Here is a 21612-nt window from a genome sequence, read left to right on the forward strand (position 1 = left end):
CGTTCTAGACCAGGCTGACATGGAATTCACTATGGAGTCTCAAGGTGGCCTCAAACTCATGGTGATCCTCCTATTTCTTCCTCCCAAGTGCTGGGATGAAAGGCATACACCACCATACCTGGCCATCTCCACTTTTCTATAATTTCACCCTCACTCTTACTTAAACATTTCTACCCCCCAAATGTATTATATTCCACTGTTGTATATACTACAGAAATGCTGTCTTTTTAACTATAAGTGAAATTGTTTTATATGTTCTGAAAGTAAAGAATGGATGGGTGCTCATATTTGTAGGAAACACTGATAAGGGAACTCCTCTTTTACCAAGCTTCCTCCTTCATGTTTACAAAGGACAGCATGGCATGGACCTTACAAGGTGCTAGAGGGAAATTCTGGCAAAGCCTTTACAAGGTTAAAAACTGAAAGTTGTCAATGGAAATCCAACATTTCCTTCCTGCATCTCCATGAATGACCTAGCTGAGACCCAAGTTGTGAGCAATTTATTTCAAGGTCTTTGCCCTAAGGAGTAAGAGGTCAGGGGAAAGTTAAGCAGGAAGTGATGAAGTGACAAGGCTGAATTAATATTTTTAAGGCATCCATGGAGACCATGTACAACGTGGGTTGGAAGCAGGATGGCTGAGGTTGGGATCCCAGACTAAGTATAAGGTCTGTTTGAAGGAAGCATTCAGTTGGAAATGGAATATGAACTAAAGTACAGGGTCAGTAGTGTGCCCCAGATTTACTCACTGATGGGTACAAAAACTGCTGGTTCCATTTCCTAAGACAGAGGTTATGCAGTAATCTTGGGGAGAAGGTTTATAAGTATAAAGGTTAAAAGTATTCAGGGGAAAAGAAAATCCTTCCACTTACCGGAGGACCTACAGCTTTCATGAAAGAGATGGTAGTTGAGTGAGTATCAGATGAATATTTGGAGTAGGAAAGACTAGGACTGAAGGCAAGTGTGTTCATTCTGGCCTGGTAAATGTTTCTCTTCATTCCTTGATGTCAACAGGTACGTGAGGTCAAGGACGAAGCATGACGTCGACATGCGGATCGGGATCCACTCGGGCTCAGTGCTGTGCGGTGTGCTGGGCCTAAGGAAGTGGCAGTTTGATGTCTGGTCTTGGGATGTGGACATTGCAAATAAACTTGAATCTGGTGGAATTCCTGGGTAAGCCAAAGACGAGCATTGTCCTTGCTAAAACTTGTCATTTTCTTTCTTTCTTTTTTTTCTTTTTTTCAAGGTAAGGTCTCACTCTGGCCCAGGCTGACCAGGAACTTACTCTGTAGTCCCAGGATGGCCTTGAACTCACACTGGGTCTCCTACCTCTGCCTCCCAAGTCCTGTCATTTTCTAACTTTATGAGAGCAAATTTCCTGTGTAGAGAATTTAGAGACAGAGTTAAAAGAAGCAGCTACTTGGGAAGAGACCACATATCAAGAAAGCATTATGTAGACTGGCCCTTACAATTCTAATGAAATGCAATCAGAGACAAGAACACGAGGCAACAAGGATGGCCAGGTGGTTTGAGGACTTGGCTGCATATGGCAATCACAACATTGTAAAAAGACTAGTGCCCACACCTCATGTTAGTCATCCAAAGAGGAGCCTCTGTGGAATCTCAATTATGAAATAACCCTGATGGGCAGCCAGGATCGAAACCTACCAAGCATCTGTGTACATAAGACCAGGGGCTCCATTTCAGACGTTCAGTGCTTTTTTGGGAAACATAGTTGTGCTACAACTTTGGCTGTCAAGACTGACATAGAACCCATGGAGATGGTAGTGGTCTATCATAAAGTAATAGCACAGTAGTATTGAGATTCTATTGATACAATTAAGAACTGATAAGATCAGGCTAGTAAAATATAAGTGATCATGAGTTGAACTCATTTCAACCACCCCCCTCTCTCTGAATGACAGATATATGTTATAGGTTGAAGTCCTTATATCTGATTATGATAAATGATGATGGATGAGTGGATATGTTGATAGATGAAATGATAGATAGATGATAGATATGTGCAAAGTGCATCATATGTGTACCTTCACCTATGTGTCTGCTTATCTTTCTGTGGGAAAATGTTTCCTTTTCTGGTATCTGTCATCATTGTTTGTTGATTATCTCATAATTACAAAGTTCCTAAATGTAGAACCAGAAGCTTCCAGCCCACCCATGCTAAGCTCTGCTATCTTCATCAACCTCAATGAAATATGGGCAGTGTCTGGCATGAGGCGTAGTATGAGGCTTGCTTGCATCACCGTATCTGAAGGAGCCCAGACGAATGACGACTCTGAGTCTCAGTTTCTGCACTGCTTGTGGTGATGAGCCTTATGAATTTATTTTCCCTCCTCCATGAGAATTTGTTTCCTCTTCTACTAAATGGTGATGATCCACTTCACAGATCACTTCTGAACATTATCTGGGGCCATGAGTTCTAAGCACTTTTGTAAAGTGAGCAGGGATAGCAAGCATGTTGGTTACTATTCTTTCAAGGGCTCCCTCACTGTCTGCAGTGTGGTGCCACTATTTCCCACTGGGTTTCCTAAATCTTTAAATTCTTTGGGATTTTCCCATAAGTAGTTGAATTAAAACAAACCAGATGGGCAGGGTTTCTGGGCATAGGTAATTCAAAGGCTAGCTGGATTTCCAACACAATTAATAAGTTCCCTTTGCAAACATGAAAACACAGATTTGGGTGTTTTTTACCTCTGGAGGTTCAGTTAGTGAACATGCTTCCTTAGTCACAATAAGAAACATAAAAGTGGGCTGGAGAGATGGCTCAGTTGTTAAATGCTCTTGCTTGTAAAACCTGGTGGTCTGGGTTCAATTTCCCAGTATCCACATAAACATAAAGCCAGATGCATAAAATAATGCATGAGTCTGGAGTTCATTTGCACTGGCAGGAGGTCCTAGAACACCTATACTTTCTCTTTCTTTTTTCTCTTTTTCAAATAAATAAACAAAAGTTCTTTTAAAATAAACAGAAAAGCTAGTTACTTAGATCATAAGTAATGAATCTGAAATGGTTTACTTAGTGTGTATCAACATTAGGAGTAAGTTTATTCATTTTCTTATCCAGTTACCTCATTGTAGAATTAAGTTGAAAATACCGTTGCCCTCCAACAATGAGACTCCAATATGATTATGTCTTCAGAGAGCTTACACTCCTCTACATCATCCACCTCATAGGTGAAGGGGTAGGTATGGATGTTCCCACCCACAGAAATGCAGAAATGTCAGAACAATCAAATATCTAGACTCTTGAGGTTTAACATTACTTTGGTATGTTTTTCTCCTTTTGAAATGTCTGGATTTTTTCAAGTCTCTAAGCACTGGATTTGCAGAGCAAAGATCCTCATTGGAAATTGCACAGGAGGGCCTGTTAAACCACAGATGGCAAGGCCCCACCCTCAAGAGTATGTCTGCAGTGGGACCCGCACATTATACCTTTATAGCAAACTTCCAAGTAATAGTGAGATTTCTGGCCTTCATACTGCATTTTAAAGATGAACACTCTAGAGGTTTTAAGTGAGACAATACGTATGAAGTCCTTTGTCCTAAGATCATGAGACACCAATTATGGCCATGGTTGTAATAATTCCTACCATATGGTTCAGTTCCAGTATCTGAAAGAGATTCTGAAATTAAAAGTGCTGTCTCCATCCAACACTGCTGCCAACTTCTGATGGGGCTTTAGGATATATATATTCATTGTTCCTGGCAAGTTTTTCCATCTGCAAAAGGGGAGAAGAAAGAAATGCTTATTACATGTATGAGATAGTCCATTATGCCAAACATACAGGCAGTAATATTTTTGGCTAAACAATATATTTATGTAAAAAGTACACAATTGTTAGATATTTACTATCATGACTATCATTATTATATCCTGGCATTTCAAATTATAAGAAAATGTCATGCTTACCTGACATTCAATATATGAGAATATTCTCTGAGACCAGATTCCTTTCCTTAGAGGAAAATGCAATCATTGTACTATTATCTCTGTAAATGCCTTCCCCCAAAGCTTAAGTTAGCAGCAAAGATGAAAAGAAACATCTGAAACCCAGTTTCTATATAAAAAAATATCTAGTGTGTACTGATTAGAACTTGGCAGACAAATCAGTAATAAGTTAAGGCAAAGATGCCCTTCTCTACTATAAACATAATATTGATTTAACATATGAAGGTATTAGTCCCTCTGCACAATGAGAACAGAATAAGAAAATGTAGACTCCAGATGAAATGCTAAACCTTTCTAGGAAGCTCATATGCCTAAGATAAAAGGCAACCTTCTAGTATCGGAAATCTTAACTTGATCTGAGAAAGAAAACTAGAATTTCAGCTTCATGGGCATTCAAAATTTTCTTTTATTATCCCGGGTCAATAGCATACATTAATAAAAAGGCAACGTGAGAAGATTTTGTATTTATTTAGTACATTTATTGAGAAAACAAACTACTTTCACATATTTTTAATTAGCTTATACTTGAAATCAATATATTTGGAAGATATAGAGAATGTGCCTTAAGTGGACAGAAATTAATAAGTTGTAGTTTGTTTCTGTCTTTGCAATGAACTATCTTCGCTGTAAATAGGAACTTATGAGAAGACAGAAGGGGGACAGTATGGGTAATACTGAAAGCACAATGCACTTGGAAATGCCACTCTAAAGAACTATTTCTAGAATCACAGAATCCAACCAGAGTATCAAGTATCTACGTCATTCATTTAATCACTCAGAGAAGCACAACACTGGCTTGGAGAAAAATTTTTGCAGATGTATGTGCACTTGGTATTCATTCATGTGTATATGCATGTTCATATGCATATGGTGTGTGTGTGTATCATGTGGGTGCACAAGCCCCTGCATATACATGCATGTAGAGGCTAGAGGTAGACATTGGGGGGTTTCCTCTATTGCTTCACCTTGTTTTTTAAAAAAAATATTTTATTTTTTTATTTAGAAAGTGTGTGGCAGATGAGAGAGGACAGAATGGGCATGCCAGGGTCTCTGGCCACTGGTAACTTATTCCAGATGCATTTGCCACCTTGGGCATCTGGTTTTACATGGGTCCTTGGGAGTCAAACCTGGGTCCTCAGGCTTGGCAGGCCAGTACCTTAACCACTAAGACATCTCTTAAAGCCCTCACCTCATTTTTTTATGACACAGGCTCTCTCATTGAACTTGGAAATCACTGACTCGGCCAGAGAATGAAGCCAGCAAGTCCCAGTGACTGTCTTGTCTCTACCTTTCCACGGTTAGGGTTACAGATGTATGGAATCATGCCCACATGTTTATGTGGGTTCTGGGAATCCTTGCTCATGCCCTCATGTTTATGTGACATGCCCTTTACCAACCAAACCACCTCACCAGCCTTGACTTAGGGAACCTTGAGCTGAAATAGGGAATGGGACATTTAGCAGACATATAATCAAATGTTGAATTGAAAGGGATGCCAATTGCTTGAATAGATGAAGACAGTATGGGGGTCAATAATGAAGGAATGTCAGAAAATGGGGTTTGAAAGGGCAGGACTCATAATATATGAATACCTAGTTCAGAAGTTAGACTGTCCAGTGTGCCTTGGGGAGGCATGGGGTATGCAATATCAACATGATCACAGCATTATTGTTGAGAATCCTCCTAGCATGTGAAAGGATTTGCTCTTGTAGCTGCACAGTGTGCTTTGACTGATTCACATTCATCCACTCTCATGATACTCATAATGATCCACTGAGATAGGAACTATTATTTTTGAAGAATGTATGGGTCAGAAATTGACTCAGCAAGATTAAGTGCTCTTAATCACGATCTCTCGCCTAGCAACAGGTAGAGCCAGGGTTTGAAAACAAGCCATCTAGCAACAAAGTCTGTGAACATAACTCCTTTGGTAGCCTTTCCTCACAAGAGCAGAGCAAAATAAGTTATCCAATGGATTTGCAGTTAGGACAAAAGAAAATCTCTTCCCAAAAAGGAACTATTACATGAAGTTTCCAAAATCAGGTTTGATCCTTAAGGTTCCTGTTATATGTCATTGTGTTCACAAAAGAGTTTGGACCCATAAGCTACATGAGCTGCTGTTTATTCATGTGAGAGCCCAGACAGCTATCAGCATTCATGCATCTGTTACTCTTTCCTCCTTTTATAGGGGAAATCACATCTGAGTTATTTCCGAAAAGAGCCCTCACTGTAATCCTATGGATGTACAAGGATGCCCTCATACTTGTGATGATTTTGGACAAACTAAAGAAACTAAGCACAAATATGTGAAAAGTATTAAGACAGGAATAAGTTCCGAGACAGGGAGAGAACTCTACTTCCAGAGGACATGGAAGATAATTGCCTTTGGAGATCCGAAGCAGTCACATTACTTGTTTCCAATATAGTCAACAGAATTAACAAAAACACTGATTCTCAAAGAATGCTGACAATAGGAATGGGGAGATGGCTCAGTGAATGTGTTTGCGATGCAAACATGAGCCTCGAGCTCAAATCCCCAGCAGCTGTATAAAATGTCAGGCATGGTGTGCGTGACTATAATCCCAGCCCTGGGGAGGCAGAGGGCAGGCAGATTTCTAGGGCATGCTGGGTAGTTAGGATATCCAAATCAGTGAGCTCAAGGTTCAGTGAGAGACCCTGTCTCAGAACAATAAAGAGCAACTGAGGACACCCAACACCGCACTCTGCCCTCCACATACACTCACATACATGCACCAACACATATGCGAGCATGCATGCACGTCACACAAGCATGCACACGCACAAAGAATGCTGACAGGAATCGGATAAGCCAAAAGAGGTTCTTCAGTGTAATCAACAGGGCTGTTTGGCTGTTTATCCAAGGCTACAAGACCTCGGGTGAAGTTGGTGAGACCCTGCTTGCATTTATGTCTGTGCTTCTAGCTCCTTCTTTTTTTCCTTCCACGTTTGAAGGTGACAAATTTTTCCTTAAGGATATGTCATAGCAGTATCCTATGTGTATTCCTCATTTTCTTGAGAAACAAGAAGACACGATGTCGATTGCAGACAACATGAGGAATTATACTGATCTATGGTCTGTCCACACAGGAGGATCCACATTTCCAAAGCCACACTGGACTGCCTCAACGGTGACTATAATGTGGAAGAGGGTCATGGTAAAGAGAGGAATGAATTCTTGAGAAAGCATAACATAGAGACCTATTTGATTAAGCAGCCAGAAGAGAGTTTGCTTTCCTTGCCTGAAGACATTGTAAAGGAATCGGTGAGCTCCGCAGACAGGAGAAGCAGTGGGGCAACATTCACAGAAGGATCCTGGAGCCCAGAACTGCCTTTTGATAACATTGTGGGGAAACAGAATGTAAGTCCTCTCTTCCTTCTTCTGGTTTAAAACAAATGCATGCCTGGGTGCATTTCCAGCCCAGGTGCCTCAGAGCAAACCAACTCGCCCTTACCCTTTTCTCCACTGAGCACCATAATTGCAAGTGATCAACAACTCTCCTCAGGGCAGAATCAACCTATGCACGTAATTTCAGGAAATGACAGAGATGCCAGTGTTCCTGACACCCTCTCCATTTTTATGCTAAAAATAAATAGCATATGAAGTGGAATGTAACTTGATCCAAAGACACTAGTCATGTTGGAAAAGGCAAGCCTGATGTTATTAAATTAAAGGATATGGTCAAGTATATGAGAATGCCCCTTTTAGGCAGCAGTTCTGAGCAGGCCACTGAGATTCAAATTCAGGAAGGTACCACTGACTTGGAAATATAACAGCAGCACTAAGTGACACTCGAGATGACTGTAAGGGTGTTCAAGACTAGCAACTTCAAAACACACACGGTCTGTTTTTACACAGTGGCGATTTGTATCTTGTATGAAGGATGGGACTTCAAAATCAATGCATAGAGAACAAATCTCCAATAATCAAAATTATTTTTTAATTTTTCCCAGCTATCAGAATCTCATTAAAACCAATGAGAGCCACTCAAGAAGTGAACCAGAACAAGGTCGAGTTTCAAGGTGGAAAGACAGGGTCCATCCAGGCCAGACTCCAGCTCAGAGCATCAGTGCCTAATCCAATAGGTGTTTCCTTTATCCATGTAGACAGATGTTTTGGCTTCTGTTGATTTACCATATGTGCTTAGAAACTGTGCTAATGACATCAGAATGCCATGTCATATTCTATGCTGTGTATTCAGCATTTAGACAGAGCAAATGTGGGTAAATTTATGTTAGAAAGTGTAACTGTTCTGTGCTTTTAAAAAATAACAAAATGGAAAATGCCAATATCTAAGACTTAACAAATTGCTTCTGGTGTGCCCCCAAGCCAAGCAAAGACTAAGAGTATTATGAAATCAAAAGACCAAATTAACAGTCTTTGGACTTTTATGGTAACATTTAAGGGTGATTTTTTTTTTCTGACATCTATAAACTTGAACATTTACCATTAAATGGCACATAAGAGATATCTTTCCACTTAAGACTATTTAAAGTAGAAAAGGTGGGATGGAGAAATAGCTTAGCAGTTAAGGTACTTGCCTGCAAAGCCAAAGGACCCAGGTTCAATTCCCTAGGGCCCACATAAGCCAGATACACAAGGGGGTACACATGGGAGTTTGTTTGCAGTGGCTGGAGGCCCTGGCACACCCATTCTCTTTTCCTCTTCCTCTTCCTCTTCCTCTCTCTCTCTTTCTATTACTCTCTCACAAATAAATAAATAAACATATTTAAAAAATAAAACATATAGTGGAAAAGTTTAAAATGCTGAAAATCTTCTCACCTACTTCTGCACTATAAAATTATTTGGGCACTCTAAGGCCAGGTTAACTGCAATTTCTTTCCAGTTCTATGAAAGGGAGCCATGAGAAAATACATGTACCAGATTCCACTGAGAAAAACTTCAGGCCTTGCAAAAGTTTACCCTTAGGTCTTAACTACTCTTTTGTGCATGTTTAATTTATAAGCAAAAAAATATATTATTCCCACACAAGTCATCATCAATTTCAATGCCTACCTCTTTCCACCCATGAATTGTTGTGCATGGTACAATATGCTATTATGTAAAATAAGTCATATGCTTCCTGGAGTGGGTGCACGGCCAGCTTCTCGTGCCTATTATTAGCTTGCTAATGTTGGTTATTTACAGAGAAGAAGATTTGTGCTTTGCCCTGACAAATATTTATAATTTTGCATAAAGTTCTTTCTTAGTTGCTTTGTATTTGATAGTTCTAATTAGTACTAATAGTTGAGAACCAAGAACAGAGAACTGGAGATGCATGGTTTCATTCCATGGTGGATGGACTTGATAAAATGTTACAGAAGTGATCAGAATATTTATTTGCTAGTTTCCTAAAGATGCTTGCAAATGACATCAAATAGTTGTTAGAGAAGATGACTTAGTCAAGGATGATTATTCTGAGTGTGCAACATACCATATATGCCCGGTGTCATCTGAGCTTTGCCTGTGTGCAACCTGTTTGTGCCATCATCCTCTGTATGGACAATTCCAAGTTACTCTGATTCCTTCAGACTTAAGAGTGAGTGAATTTGTGCTGATCTCCATGAGTGATCACGTGACACTAACAAGGTTTTGGAAATGATTAAGCTGATTAACATGATCACAACCACTCAATTTGTACTTACACTTGACTCTGGAAGTCAGTGAGCCATGTGTGTGATTTGAGACATAATGAAAGAGAACAAGACTGGTCTGGCTGAGCCTACCCTATGCCAAAATGCCAGTCAATTCCACAGACGCCCAGACCATCTGAATGTTTGCATAATGAAAATAGAATATACTTATGCTTCTTTGAGGATTTTCCAACTAAATTGGCCAGATGTTTTGGCTTCTGTTGATTTACAATATGTGCTTGGAAATAGTGTTAATGATATCGGAATGCTGTGTCATAATCTATGCTGTGTATTCAGCAGATGTGCAGATAGTTACATCATCACACAGCCATTCATTCAATAAGAATTAGCTGGGCATCTATTTAATGCCAACTACTATAAAGCAAAAAGAGACATCAGGATAGAGAGGGAGGAAGCAATGGAGGAAGGAAAGAATAGAGAAAGGAGAAGAAAAAGAGTAAAGAAACATTTTAATGAGCTAAGGTCACCAGTATTTTATATGCTTTCTGAAGGCATATATCTTCCCCACAACTGTTTTGCCAGCCTATAATTAGAATAATATCTAGTAAATAGAAGGGTTCGATTTAAAGTTTGATGAGTGAATGAATGAAATGATAGCTATGGGTGGTAAAAGAGATAAAGCAGTCCAATCTGACTTCTGGCCCGTTGTCTTGGGTAACTACGTGGACACTAGAACTCTTCAGTGATATAAGCAGTGCTGAGTTTGAAAGAGTCTGAGAAGGGAACACTAAGAACAGACTGGCTTGAAGCACCTGGGAGAGATCCAGGCAGAGAGCTGAAGGCTGCTGCCTATGGGATTCAGCAGCCCAGTCAGGAGGAGTGATGCAATGGAGGCAGATCTAGTCACCGTCAGATTTGAATGCTAAGAGAAGCCAGCTGAGGGAAAGCATTCAACTATGTAATGTTTAAAGGTAGGACATGAGAAAGCACACAGCAGATCTTGAAGAAGACCCACATAGAGTGAAAGAGAATAATGGTTCCCAAGAAGAAGCAGAGCAATTGAAAGAGGACTAGGTAGTATGACACAGAAGCCAGCGTGCAGCATATATTGGAAATGACCAGCCATCAGTAAGACAGAAACAGCAAAGCGGCCCAGGAAGATGGGGGAAGACTCAATCTTCCCTTTGGAAATGGACTGAAAAGCATGATTGGCAGGAGGCAGTGGGTGAGATGCAGGCATCAAACGGTAGGTTGTTATAGTTGATAAGAGAGGATTTGGGGTATTATTTTTCTTTTTTATTAACAACTTCCATCATTTTAAACAATATCCCTGCCCTCCCTCCTCCCAGTTTCCCCTTTGAAACTCCATTTTCCACCATTTCCCTTGCCCCATTCAATCAGTCTCTCTTGGACTTTGGGTTTTTAAGAAGAATTCCAATTCCATGCCTGTCCCTGCCCTTCTTCCAACTTCAGTTGCCTACCAGGGTCTTAGGAGGAATAAGAGCAAACTCTAAGATCTATCTCTGTCCTTCTGGAGATTTCAGTCCCTGTCTGGCCACCCTCCCTTCATTCTGATTTAACCCAGGCTGGTTACTATTGTCTAGGGTTGGCTTGAACATTCTGAGCACCCCTGACTCCAAATATGTGCAGATGACCTGTCCACAGACTTGGACCTTGGTTCAGTTACTCTAAAGCCTCTTGTGCCCTGAATTTCTATATGTAGTGGAAAGCAATCTCACAAGAAGACAAGTTTATGATAATAAACTGACTACTGGAATTTAAGTTTACATCAGTGAATAGTCAAAGCAGACTGAAACTGGCACATTTAGTGTTGGGAAAGGATGCACACGAATTTTAAGGGAAGGTTGTTGGAATATTTCAGAATGAAAACAAAATTGAGTATGAAAGGGGGAATACAGGGCTCCTTATATTCAAAATCATATTTTTCACTCCTGGCACATTCTCTGACTAAAATCTCTGGGGCTTGAGCTGTCATTGATGCTATGATTTAACAAGAAAGTATCCCTCACTGTGGGAATCTGACAGTAAAAGAACAGGCTTCGTTCCTGTCTTTCAGAACCTTACATTTCAGGAGAATGAGGAATGCAGACAAGTAGCCAAAATACATAAGTTCTGTGAAAGAAATGGGATATGTGACTTCGAAGCAAGCAGACTCATTGCAGGTGGAACTGTCAGAGAAGACCTCCCTAAAGACTTGATTTGTGCGCTAACAGGGTCCCTAAGGCAAATTACCAGGACAAAAATCATTTTAAACAGAGGAAACAACACAAAGGCACAGAGGTAGAGAATAATTTAATGTGTTAGAAGACTAAAAGACCTTCTTCCCAGACCATGGTGGGCAGGGGAGGCGGACGTCGGAAGAAGACCGGCATGTGAAAACTCGCTCTCTCAGCCCTTGTTCAGCATGTGTTGCTTTCCAAGAGCAGTAACTGACCAGTCTCGTGCATGGCAATGACACTAGCTCGTTGTCGTTGGTATGAGATCGCTGTGCATTGTAAGGGTTAAGGTGGACTTGTCAGACAAAATACTCTGGATTTACAAAAGGTGAGGCCTTTACATCACTATGAAATTTATACAAAGAATATTAACAACTTTAAGTGGATTTTTATGGCAAATAGAATGCCAGGAGAAAGAGAGCTACCCATTTTGGAGCATGAGGTCTGTCTCCCATTAATGTGAAATGGTCACCTTTTCTCCATCCATTCCTTTCACACATATGATGGCCTGAGATTTCAGGCATTGGTAAATTACTCTTCAAGGGCTTTTAACAAAGTCCCCTGGAGAAAAGTGTGCATTCAGTGCCACCGAAGACTGACTGACATCATTAACTTAACATTAGTATGTGCATCATGAGGATTTTAAATGTAAATGGTGTTTGTGTAGCTGATAGTGTCACTGTCCAGAACACAAGTGAGCATCCATGGGTCAGTAAGGAAAGCAGAAAACTCTGGGCCAGAGGCCATGTCGAGAACACTGAATGCATACTTTCCATTTAACTCTCACTGCAATCTTACAAAAGTGTGGTATATTTTGTTTTGCAACTCACACAGATGTAATTCAAACAGTCTAATTCACTCCCTGAAGGACAGCTAATCAGTAAATTACACAGCTAGAATAAAGAATCAAGTTATGTCTGACTCCAGATTCCATGTACTTGCCATCAGACCATAGCCACTCCTCCAGTGTGTGCTGAGAATATGCCAAGTTGGTAGTTAATGCCCTGTCTTTAGGCTAGTCAATCCTAGAAAGGCAGAGAGATAGGGAGACCTCTTCTGAAATATATGGCTCATTGGCTCTCAAAGCATATTTAGATACTTTCTATGATAACTCCAGGAAATGATGAGTCACCAGCCACCTTACCAGTAGCTGTTTATTGCCTTAGTGTCTAGGCAATTAAAAAGAAACAATTTGACTTCATCCCATCTGGACTGGAGAATTCTGAGAACAGAAGAAAAGGAAATACAGAGAGGCTGGACAAGAATCTTGAGGATACTGAGTCTTCTCCAGTCCCGGCTGAGAGTTTTCTTAAATCCTGTGTTCTGAATCCACTGGGAGGGAACAAAAGGAGGGAGCCTCATCTGATTGCTGTCCTGACTGGAAGTCATGTAGATCTGATGCTGATCCCCAGGTTCTGGATAGAAGACTGGTCAGTCCTATAATAGGCTGGATATTATGATCTTTGGGAGAATCTCCACAAGTTCCAAAATGTACCCATAATGACCCTCCATGACACTGGCCTGAATGTAAGTTCAGAGCTTGAGAAAAGCCCTGACGTTTCCCTCACCATTTTTCCCTCCATAGCCCCATGCATGCATGTGTACAGTGGCCAAGCTGGCATCCCTTCCAGCTCTGACTGTCCGTTCTTGACCTCTACCACAGGCGCACGCTGAGGACTGTGCTGTCAAGTTATATCCACTTCAGAATCCTGCCATCCACAGCCCAGAAACAAGTGGGGGTGCCCACTGCTTATAGTTACCCCAGTATAGGACAAGTATTATGCTTGAACTGCCATCATACTAAGCTGTCATAAAACATGAAAGTAAAATTAATTAATGCAACTAATACAAAAATTTTTAAATAGAATCCAAAATAAAAACTCACATAACTAAGAAATAACCCCCCCCCCCCGTGCCGCCTTTTTCTCAGCATTCTGGGTAGTTGAGTTTTGATTTTATGGTGGTAAACATCATCCCAAACACCATCACATTTTGTCAGTTTTCAGGGTCCTGCTTTCAACATCATGATGTTTTTATCCCTGGGATTTGGTTTCATTCCTTCTTGTTTGTACCCCTAAATAAAAAAGTATAAGGACCTTTTGTGCATATGAGAACAAGAAAACACTAAGTTCAATCCATTCTGGTTCTGCTATTCAAGAGGAGCGAGGGAGCTCCACTAGGATGCCCATCTGTTTACTTATGCATTCTGATAGCACCCGCCAGGTACTTTGGGGTAACTGTGATGGCTTTGTGAGCTGCTAGAGTGAGGGCAGAGGCATTAAGTGAGGAAGGCAGTCCATGTGCTCAGGAGCCCAAGTGCTGTCACTGATGGACCACGGTGCTCACTGTGGACTGTGGTGTGATTATATCAGGACAGGGAGGCAAAAAGGGAAGGCGGGAAGACCTTTCCCAAGAAGTGATTCTCAAGCTGAGATCTACAGGAGGAGATAAGTCAGGAATGAGGGGACAGGACCAAACAGAGGGGAAAATTAAGTCCACCTTCTTAGCTTGGCGTTGGATCAACTAGGGGAAGTTTGGTGAATGCATGTACTTCTTGTCCTCCACACAGAGCATAAACTGGAAGTTCTTCTGCCAAAAACACCTGAAATACTGGTCTCAAAAAGTAAGCTATGTTTTCAGAACTTACTGCTTCTGTGATAAGGTACCAAATATCTAACTGTTCACCTTCAATCTCAATATTCAGAAATTTAGATCTGTGATATACCAAATATCTAAGTGATCACCTTCAATCTCGGTATGCAGAAATTTAGAGATAGATTTTTCTCCATAGGTAATTTGCTTTTAAGGATTTTTAACATCAGTTTTGATTTTGGTGTTGGCTGGATGGATCATCTACAGAGTTTTGCAAAAGGCTTTGGGAGTTTCCCTGGGGTTAATTTACATGCTTCCAGTAACATGGCTATTTCTGACAATACAACTCCCCAGAGGTCCCTGAGCCCTGATGTTGCACAGCTGCTAAGTTCAGCCAGGGAGAGCCACTAGAAGGTCTGGTGTTTCACTCCGCTCAGAAAGGCAGGTGGATTTAAAGCCTTCCAGGGAGTATGGAGTGGGTTAAACAGACGATTTGATTCATTAGCTTTGCCTGATTGCTCACCCTTTCTCTGAAGTTCCTGGGTAGATATAGGTGGAGGAGATAAAGGTAAACACGAGAATATAGCTCCTGTAGCGTTGAAGACCTGGAAACCTGAACTTAAATCAGTAAACATACAATAGACAGCCCATAGCTGTTCCATGGCTAAGGACAACCAAAAGGTGGCGCCTTTTCTAAATGAACAAGTTGGAATCTTCTTTCGCCATGGCTTGACTAGCTTTCTGCAGGTATGAACAATGACCAGACAAACAGGGATCAATGGATGTGCGTATAGAAGGTAGGAGTCATTTGATTGTGTGTGTTTGTTTTTGTAGTACCAGAGATTAAACCCAATGATGCCACATACTAGACAAGCACTCAACAACTGAGCTATATTCACATTCTTTGTTAATCAGACCAGGTCTCACTAGGTTGCCCAGGCTGGCCTTGAAGTTGTAATCTTTTGCTTCAGCCTCCCAATAATTGTCATTACAGTCCTGTACCAGTAGACGTAGCCTGCATGTAGTGTGTTAGTATGTGAAAATTGATCTGGAGAAAAATAGAAAACTTTCCTTGACTTAATTTACCAGTTTGAAAACAAATAAAGAAACTGGCAATTACTTTGTATTGACCCTGGTACCCTTTTCCACATTAAAATTATTAAAATTTCTTTTTTTTTTTGTTTTTATTTTTGAGGTAGGGTCTTGCTCTAGCCCAGGCTGACCTGAAATTCACTATGGAGTCTCAGGGTGGCCTCGACCTCATGGCAATCCTCCTACCTCTGCCTCCCGAGTGCTGGGATTACAGGCATGCGCCACCACGCCCACCCAGCTTATTAAAATTTCTTTATTAAGATCTACCCTATTGCTCCCCAACTTAAGACATTAGGGAAAACTTCTGTTGTTTTGACATATGAATTCATATCTATAAGGGGTTTTCTTGCGAAATGAAACTGTGTTAGGCGTTAATGACCTTGTGTGCAGTAACTCATGTCACGCCCCACCAGTGTCACTGTGCTGCGCCAGCGAAGGACTCACCACCCTGGGGTGGTTTTAATCTAGCCACATTGAAGATTCTCAATATCCATGTTGGCTTGGACAGGCTCATGTTGTCTGATCATGTCTGCGGTTATTTTTAGTTGAATCTGTTGTCACAAAGGAATTACAGTGGCTTATCCTATGGAAATATGTAGAACTGACTCAACTTTCTGAAAAAATTCTCCCACTTCTTAAGCATCTTTGAACTATTGTTGTGATTCGCAGGCTGTGAAATACTAGACTGAGTAGCATCTCTTCTCATTCCATGGCACTGAGTGTCCTTTAGCTCCTTAAGGATGTCTTTATTTTTTTTTTATTTGATTTATTAGTTTTCTTTTCATCAAATACAGGCAGTTTGGTACCGTTGTTTAGGCTCATCTATGATCTACCCCCTCCCATTAGACCCTCCTTGTTGATGTAAATGGGTCCGCAAAATCGAACAGCATGGCTGCAATCCAGGAGAGAGTCAGTCCCCAGACAGTCAGCGTGTCTAGTGCTAGAAGGCGCTACATGGGCGACTGGGGGAAGTGACCAATATCTGTCCAAGCAACACATTGTTTAACCTAATTAGCAACAAATAACCGGATGTGATGCCCACACAAGCGCAATAGTGGCACACAGCCATGGTGAGGAACCAACTACTCTTTATTTGGCTAACTGATCCACTCAGTGGTACTAGACCCATACCTGGAGCTGGGAAACAAGTCAGAACCATACCCAAACACAAGCCCACTCTACAATATTAAGCTATCCTTAAGGATGTCTTTAAACCATGAGCTTTGCATACATTATATGCAATATCTTCCAGTCAGGAGTCCATATATTTGGAGAAATTAGCTGCAAGAACATTCTTTAAGAGATCAACTCAGAAAGAAACATTGAAGATAACAACACAGAAAAGCTAAATGAATGAGTCAACTGTGACAGACGTGTATGTTAAGCAGGCTTAGAAACCACAAACTCTCAGTTTCATCCTTAGAGGTGATTCCCTTTTTCTCAGTGTCACCCTTCCTGAAAATACTGTCAGAAAGTTATACAGCCTGGATTTTCAGGGTCAGGAATTACACCTTCATTGGAAGCCAATTAAGAAAAATGATAATAAGTAAATTTGGTTAGTACATTACATAGTATGAATCTAAAAACAAAGCTCATCCTTATAGACTCAACACACAAAACATGATCAACTTACCAGCAACTCAAATATGAGACTTCTGTCAATGTATAAGAAACAAGAAATACTACTGTTTCTAAAGAAGCCTAAGGTTTAGATAATCTTTATATTTATATTTTCTTCAATTTTTGTTAAGAGCACCCACATACATAAACAAACAGCACACATCTACTTGAACTTTCTTTGCTGTTATGACCTTGCCATTTCTGAAAAAAAATGTGTCTTTGATATACAGAAGAAAACTAAGAAATTTGTGTCCTGCCTGATACTTGTTTTCCACTTACTTCCTGAGCTGAAAATTCTCCAGGTTGTGACCAAGTTTACTTAGTGAGTTAGTGGTCACTTCTCCAGCCACAGTCTATAGCATTTTACCCCAACCATCTCAGTACTAGAGGCCCTTGACTTAAACCTATCCTGTGCCCCTATAAACAAACCATTATGTTTCAGTTTCTCTCTTCCCAAGGGATCAAAATTTCAAGACACAAGGTCACAATGGCCAATCAAAGAATTTCACATATCTTTTAATTCTTATCAAATTTAACATCGAGACAATATTTGACAACTCTCAGCTCTGCCTAATGATGGGAAGTAATCAGGTCCCAGTATGCTGGACTCTGAACTGGACCTCATTTGTTCATATTTGGAAATTGGAAACCAAGCTACAAAGGGTGTTGAAATCCTCCAGCAGGCTTGCTAAATATATCTAGACTATTATTTCAGTAAACAGAAGGGACATTCTGACCCTTGTTATTTCATTTCTTGGGGAATAAGCTATGACATTACTATGAAAATTATGGGGAGCTCTTCTGGAGGCAGAGTCCCTTAGAATTCTTCCCACAGTAAGACCTAGTTAGACATCCCTTAGCTTTGTTTGGAAAGCAGATCTTCACATAACTATCCAAAAAAGGGAAGCAAAAGTAAGTAGGATTCTTAACTAAAACATACATGAAATAGATCATTTGGATAATCACACCTTTCATGTTGAATATGGTCCAGTTTTCTATCATCTCCACTCCCATATAAAGAAACAGTTGTTACATCAGGTTCTTAGAGAATCTATATGGGTCTTTTCCCAAGTCAGTGTTTATCTAAATGACAAATCATATTTATAAATTTCTGCTCCTTTGAGATTGGAAGTTAGTTCAGCAGTTCAAGACATGTGCTTGCAAAGCCTTCCAGGCTGAGTTCAACTCCAAAGCAGCCACATAAGCCAAGTACAGTAAGTGTCACAAGTATCTGGTGTTTGGTTGTAGTGGCAAAGGCACTGATACACCTACACACATGCACACACACACGCACATACACGCATGTGCAAATAAATTAAAAAAATAAAATTAAAAGATAAATTGTGGCTCCCTGTGTGCAGATGCAAGAGTTTTACAAGACCATCATAAGAGGAGGGAAAGATCACGACATCAAAATAAAAGAAAGACTTATTGAGATGGGGAGAGGATATGATGGAGAATGGAATTTCAAAGGGGAAAGTGGGAGGAGGGAGGGTATTACCATGGGATATTTTTTATAATCATGGAAAATGTTTTTTAAAATTGAGGAAAAATAAAATAAGATTTAAAAAAAGAGTTTGTTAGTTCAGGAAACTCCCACTAAGGAAGTGCAGAGTTTCAGGCATTGGCATAGGCAACAGGCAACCAAAGATACCTAGTTCTCTGTCTGAAGAAGAGTGGTGAGGAAAAATGGCATAGAGCAAATAATGGATCCATGTCTTCAGAGCTGACTGCTCCCCCAGAAGCCCAGTCATAAAGCATCGTGACATACTTGTGTTTCTTAAAACATGTTATTGAGAAAGAATGGACTAAGAAGTTCTAGTCATGAAATGCCCTCCACCCCTCATCACTGACCCTATGTGAGATGGTTCAAAGAATCCACAGCTATGCTGTAAGGAGTGTTGAGATTGGAAAATGTGAACCATAAGAACTAATATTTTATTTATTTATTTGCAACCGAGAAAGGAAGGAGAGAATGGAGAGACAGGGACACACACATACATATATGTATATATGGAGAGAGGGAAAAGGAGGGAGAGAGAGAGAAAAAAAGCATGCCAGGGCATCTAGCCATTGAAAATAAAGACCAGATGCATATGCCACTTTGTGCTTCTGGCTTCACATGAGTACTAGGGAACTGAGCCCGGTCATTAGGGTTTGCAGGCAAGTGCTTAACTGCTGAGCCGTCTCTCCAGCACCAGAGCTAGATCTGTCTCACCAGTATACTTTCAATCTGAAATCTTGTTAGGAGATCAACAGTCTCAATCTTGTGGCCACCCATGAAGTGACAGAATCTGCAGGGAACCAGGGCTTTAGTGGGTTTACAGATTAAAAGAGAACCCTAAGAACAACCTTCATGTCATAAACCCAGTGACGACCCGAAGAGGATCACAACCTGCCACCCACTAAAAAAGACCCTCTTGTGATAATTTACACAACTCCCAGACTCTCAAGCAAGATGCTACCTTCAGAAACTTACCTGTAGAAGGGTCTGATTTTCAGCTGGACTTGGTGTATCTTAAGGATGAAGGCAAGGGAAAATACTCTGAGAAATACTTGGGGAGAATAGTTTTCAACAGGATAGTTAAGGACTACAACTTCTGCTTTGTCAAAGAACTCTGTCAGGAGAGACTATTCCAGATATTTCTACTGCTCCAGTCTGACCTCTCACACATTTAAGACACCAGAAAAGGTATAAACAAATAGCATTATTTATGTATTAAGCTGCTTATTTGTAACACTATAACAATACTTATTATATTACAATGCACATATAAGAATATAACATAGTACTGCTACTCTATTCTGAGCCCCAGATATCTAAAAGACCAGCTAAAAGTTCATATCCATAGTATTATTATGTGTTAATATAATATAGTCTTCAATTATATATTTAAATATATTTTAATGGGTATTCAATTATATTTGTATGTGTTATAGTCAAATATTCTCAAGGTCTTTCCCATTTCATTCCGTCTTATCCAGTGGTATTTCTGGTTCTGTAGCCAATTGTTTATGTAAATGAATGACATCAATATTTTGCAAGTCAATTTAAGACTGAAATCACACTGGGAAGCTTAAGTTATCTTTGAACCTGATCCTAATGTAGCTCACATGCTGTTAAATGTTGAAAATAAAATAAAACTTCTGTTCTGCTAAAAATAGCTTATTCTGGTATAACTTTGTAGGCAAAATAAAACATGTCATACATTTGTTTATCCAATTAAATATATTCATCAGGGGCATAACTCACTGGTTGAGCATTTACTTAGCATAAGCAGAGGCACTAGATTTGATCCTCAGACTGCCAGAAAACAATTAATATTAATTAATGAAATGCGAAGAATGACATTTTATTCTGAGATTGTATCATTCTTGTTTAAAAATAAGCCCTTCCTTTGTGAAATAACGCTCATAGGTGCTTAGCTTTTTGAGTTTCTAGTGGTCTCCCTTGACCATATGTGCCCTGGAGCTGCAGTCATGGTTGTGGCTGCTGCAGCTGTTCCTGTAGTTTAAATACATCAAACTCAAAAATGTGTTTTGAAATTCCCCTGCTCTGTGAAACCCAGAGGTCTCAGAGCCACTGCAAACATAAGGGACTGGTAGACTACATAAGCTTATTTTAATTCAAGAAAGGAAAACTATAAGAAAATTAAGATTCCAGAAAGTGATAGACATGAATAGAGATGATGGAGAACTATGAATGCACAAGATATTCTAGTGGATTTCCTCCCCTGCTGATGGATTCCATCCCTCAGTCATAATGGAGGCCCAAACAAGGCCAGCCCAAGCATCCTTCTCCCCTCCTCTCCAAGACAGAACATTCTTATCTAAGGTGTGTGGGAAGAATTACTGCCTATGAAATCAATGGGGAACCTACCAACTGGCGCCAACCCAGCTTCCTCTGCTTTGTGAGATGTTGCATCATGTCATTGTTTCTTGGGGGATCACACTCTCTGGTCCTGCCTGGATCATGCTGTTTAATTTTCTGCAACATTGGCCCTGCTTCTTTCCATCCAGTCCAGCCCTTCTCCTTGTCGCTCATCCTGCCTTACATCCCAACCATCTATCTCTTTCTCTTTAGTAGTCTGCTTGATTCTCAGAACCTAAATCAACTGACTCAGTGCCCTAAGAGCATTTATGTTTCTGTACCATGTGCCTACATTCAATGCCTTCTATTATCCTAGGGATGGAGAAGAAAGTTTCAGTAAATTCTACCTGTAATAAAGCTTTGCTAGGGAATCTGTACAGACTTCAAGTTTAGATTACAGTGACACTCCCTGGGAAGGCCGAACAGAAGCATCGAACAGTATCACAAGAAGCAGCTATTTCAAAAAGGTCAAAACCTGAGGCTCCAGCTCTGGCCCTGAAATCACTGAGTTTGATTCAGTTTCTGGCTCTTGAACAAGTCTACCCCAAGGTCATCGATACATGAATGATCAGGGCAGGGAGATCTCCGCTATCCTCTATTAGCTCTTAAGGGATGTTTT

General features: G+C 40.4%; 1 protein-coding gene across 3 annotated transcripts in view; it reads left to right on the forward strand.

Annotated features, from left to right (window-relative positions):
* Adcy8 (adenylate cyclase 8) overlaps positions 1–21612 on the forward strand; it is a 229597-nt gene that overhangs the window by 124082 nt on the left and 83903 nt on the right. For all 3 annotated transcript variants that reach the window (XM_004656171.3, XM_045143768.1, XM_012948266.2), the window contains exons 6-7: positions 1013–1171; positions 7077–7347. In XM_004656171.3, the coding sequence (XP_004656228.1) occupies positions 1013–1171; positions 7077–7347 (430 nt within the window). The remainder of the gene's footprint in view (positions 1–1012; positions 1172–7076; positions 7348–21612) is intronic.

Source organism: Jaculus jaculus, chromosome 2 (assembly GCF_020740685.1).
Source record: "Jaculus jaculus isolate mJacJac1 chromosome 2, mJacJac1.mat.Y.cur, whole genome shotgun sequence".
Lineage (NCBI taxonomy): Eukaryota > Metazoa > Chordata > Mammalia > Rodentia > Dipodidae > Jaculus > Jaculus jaculus.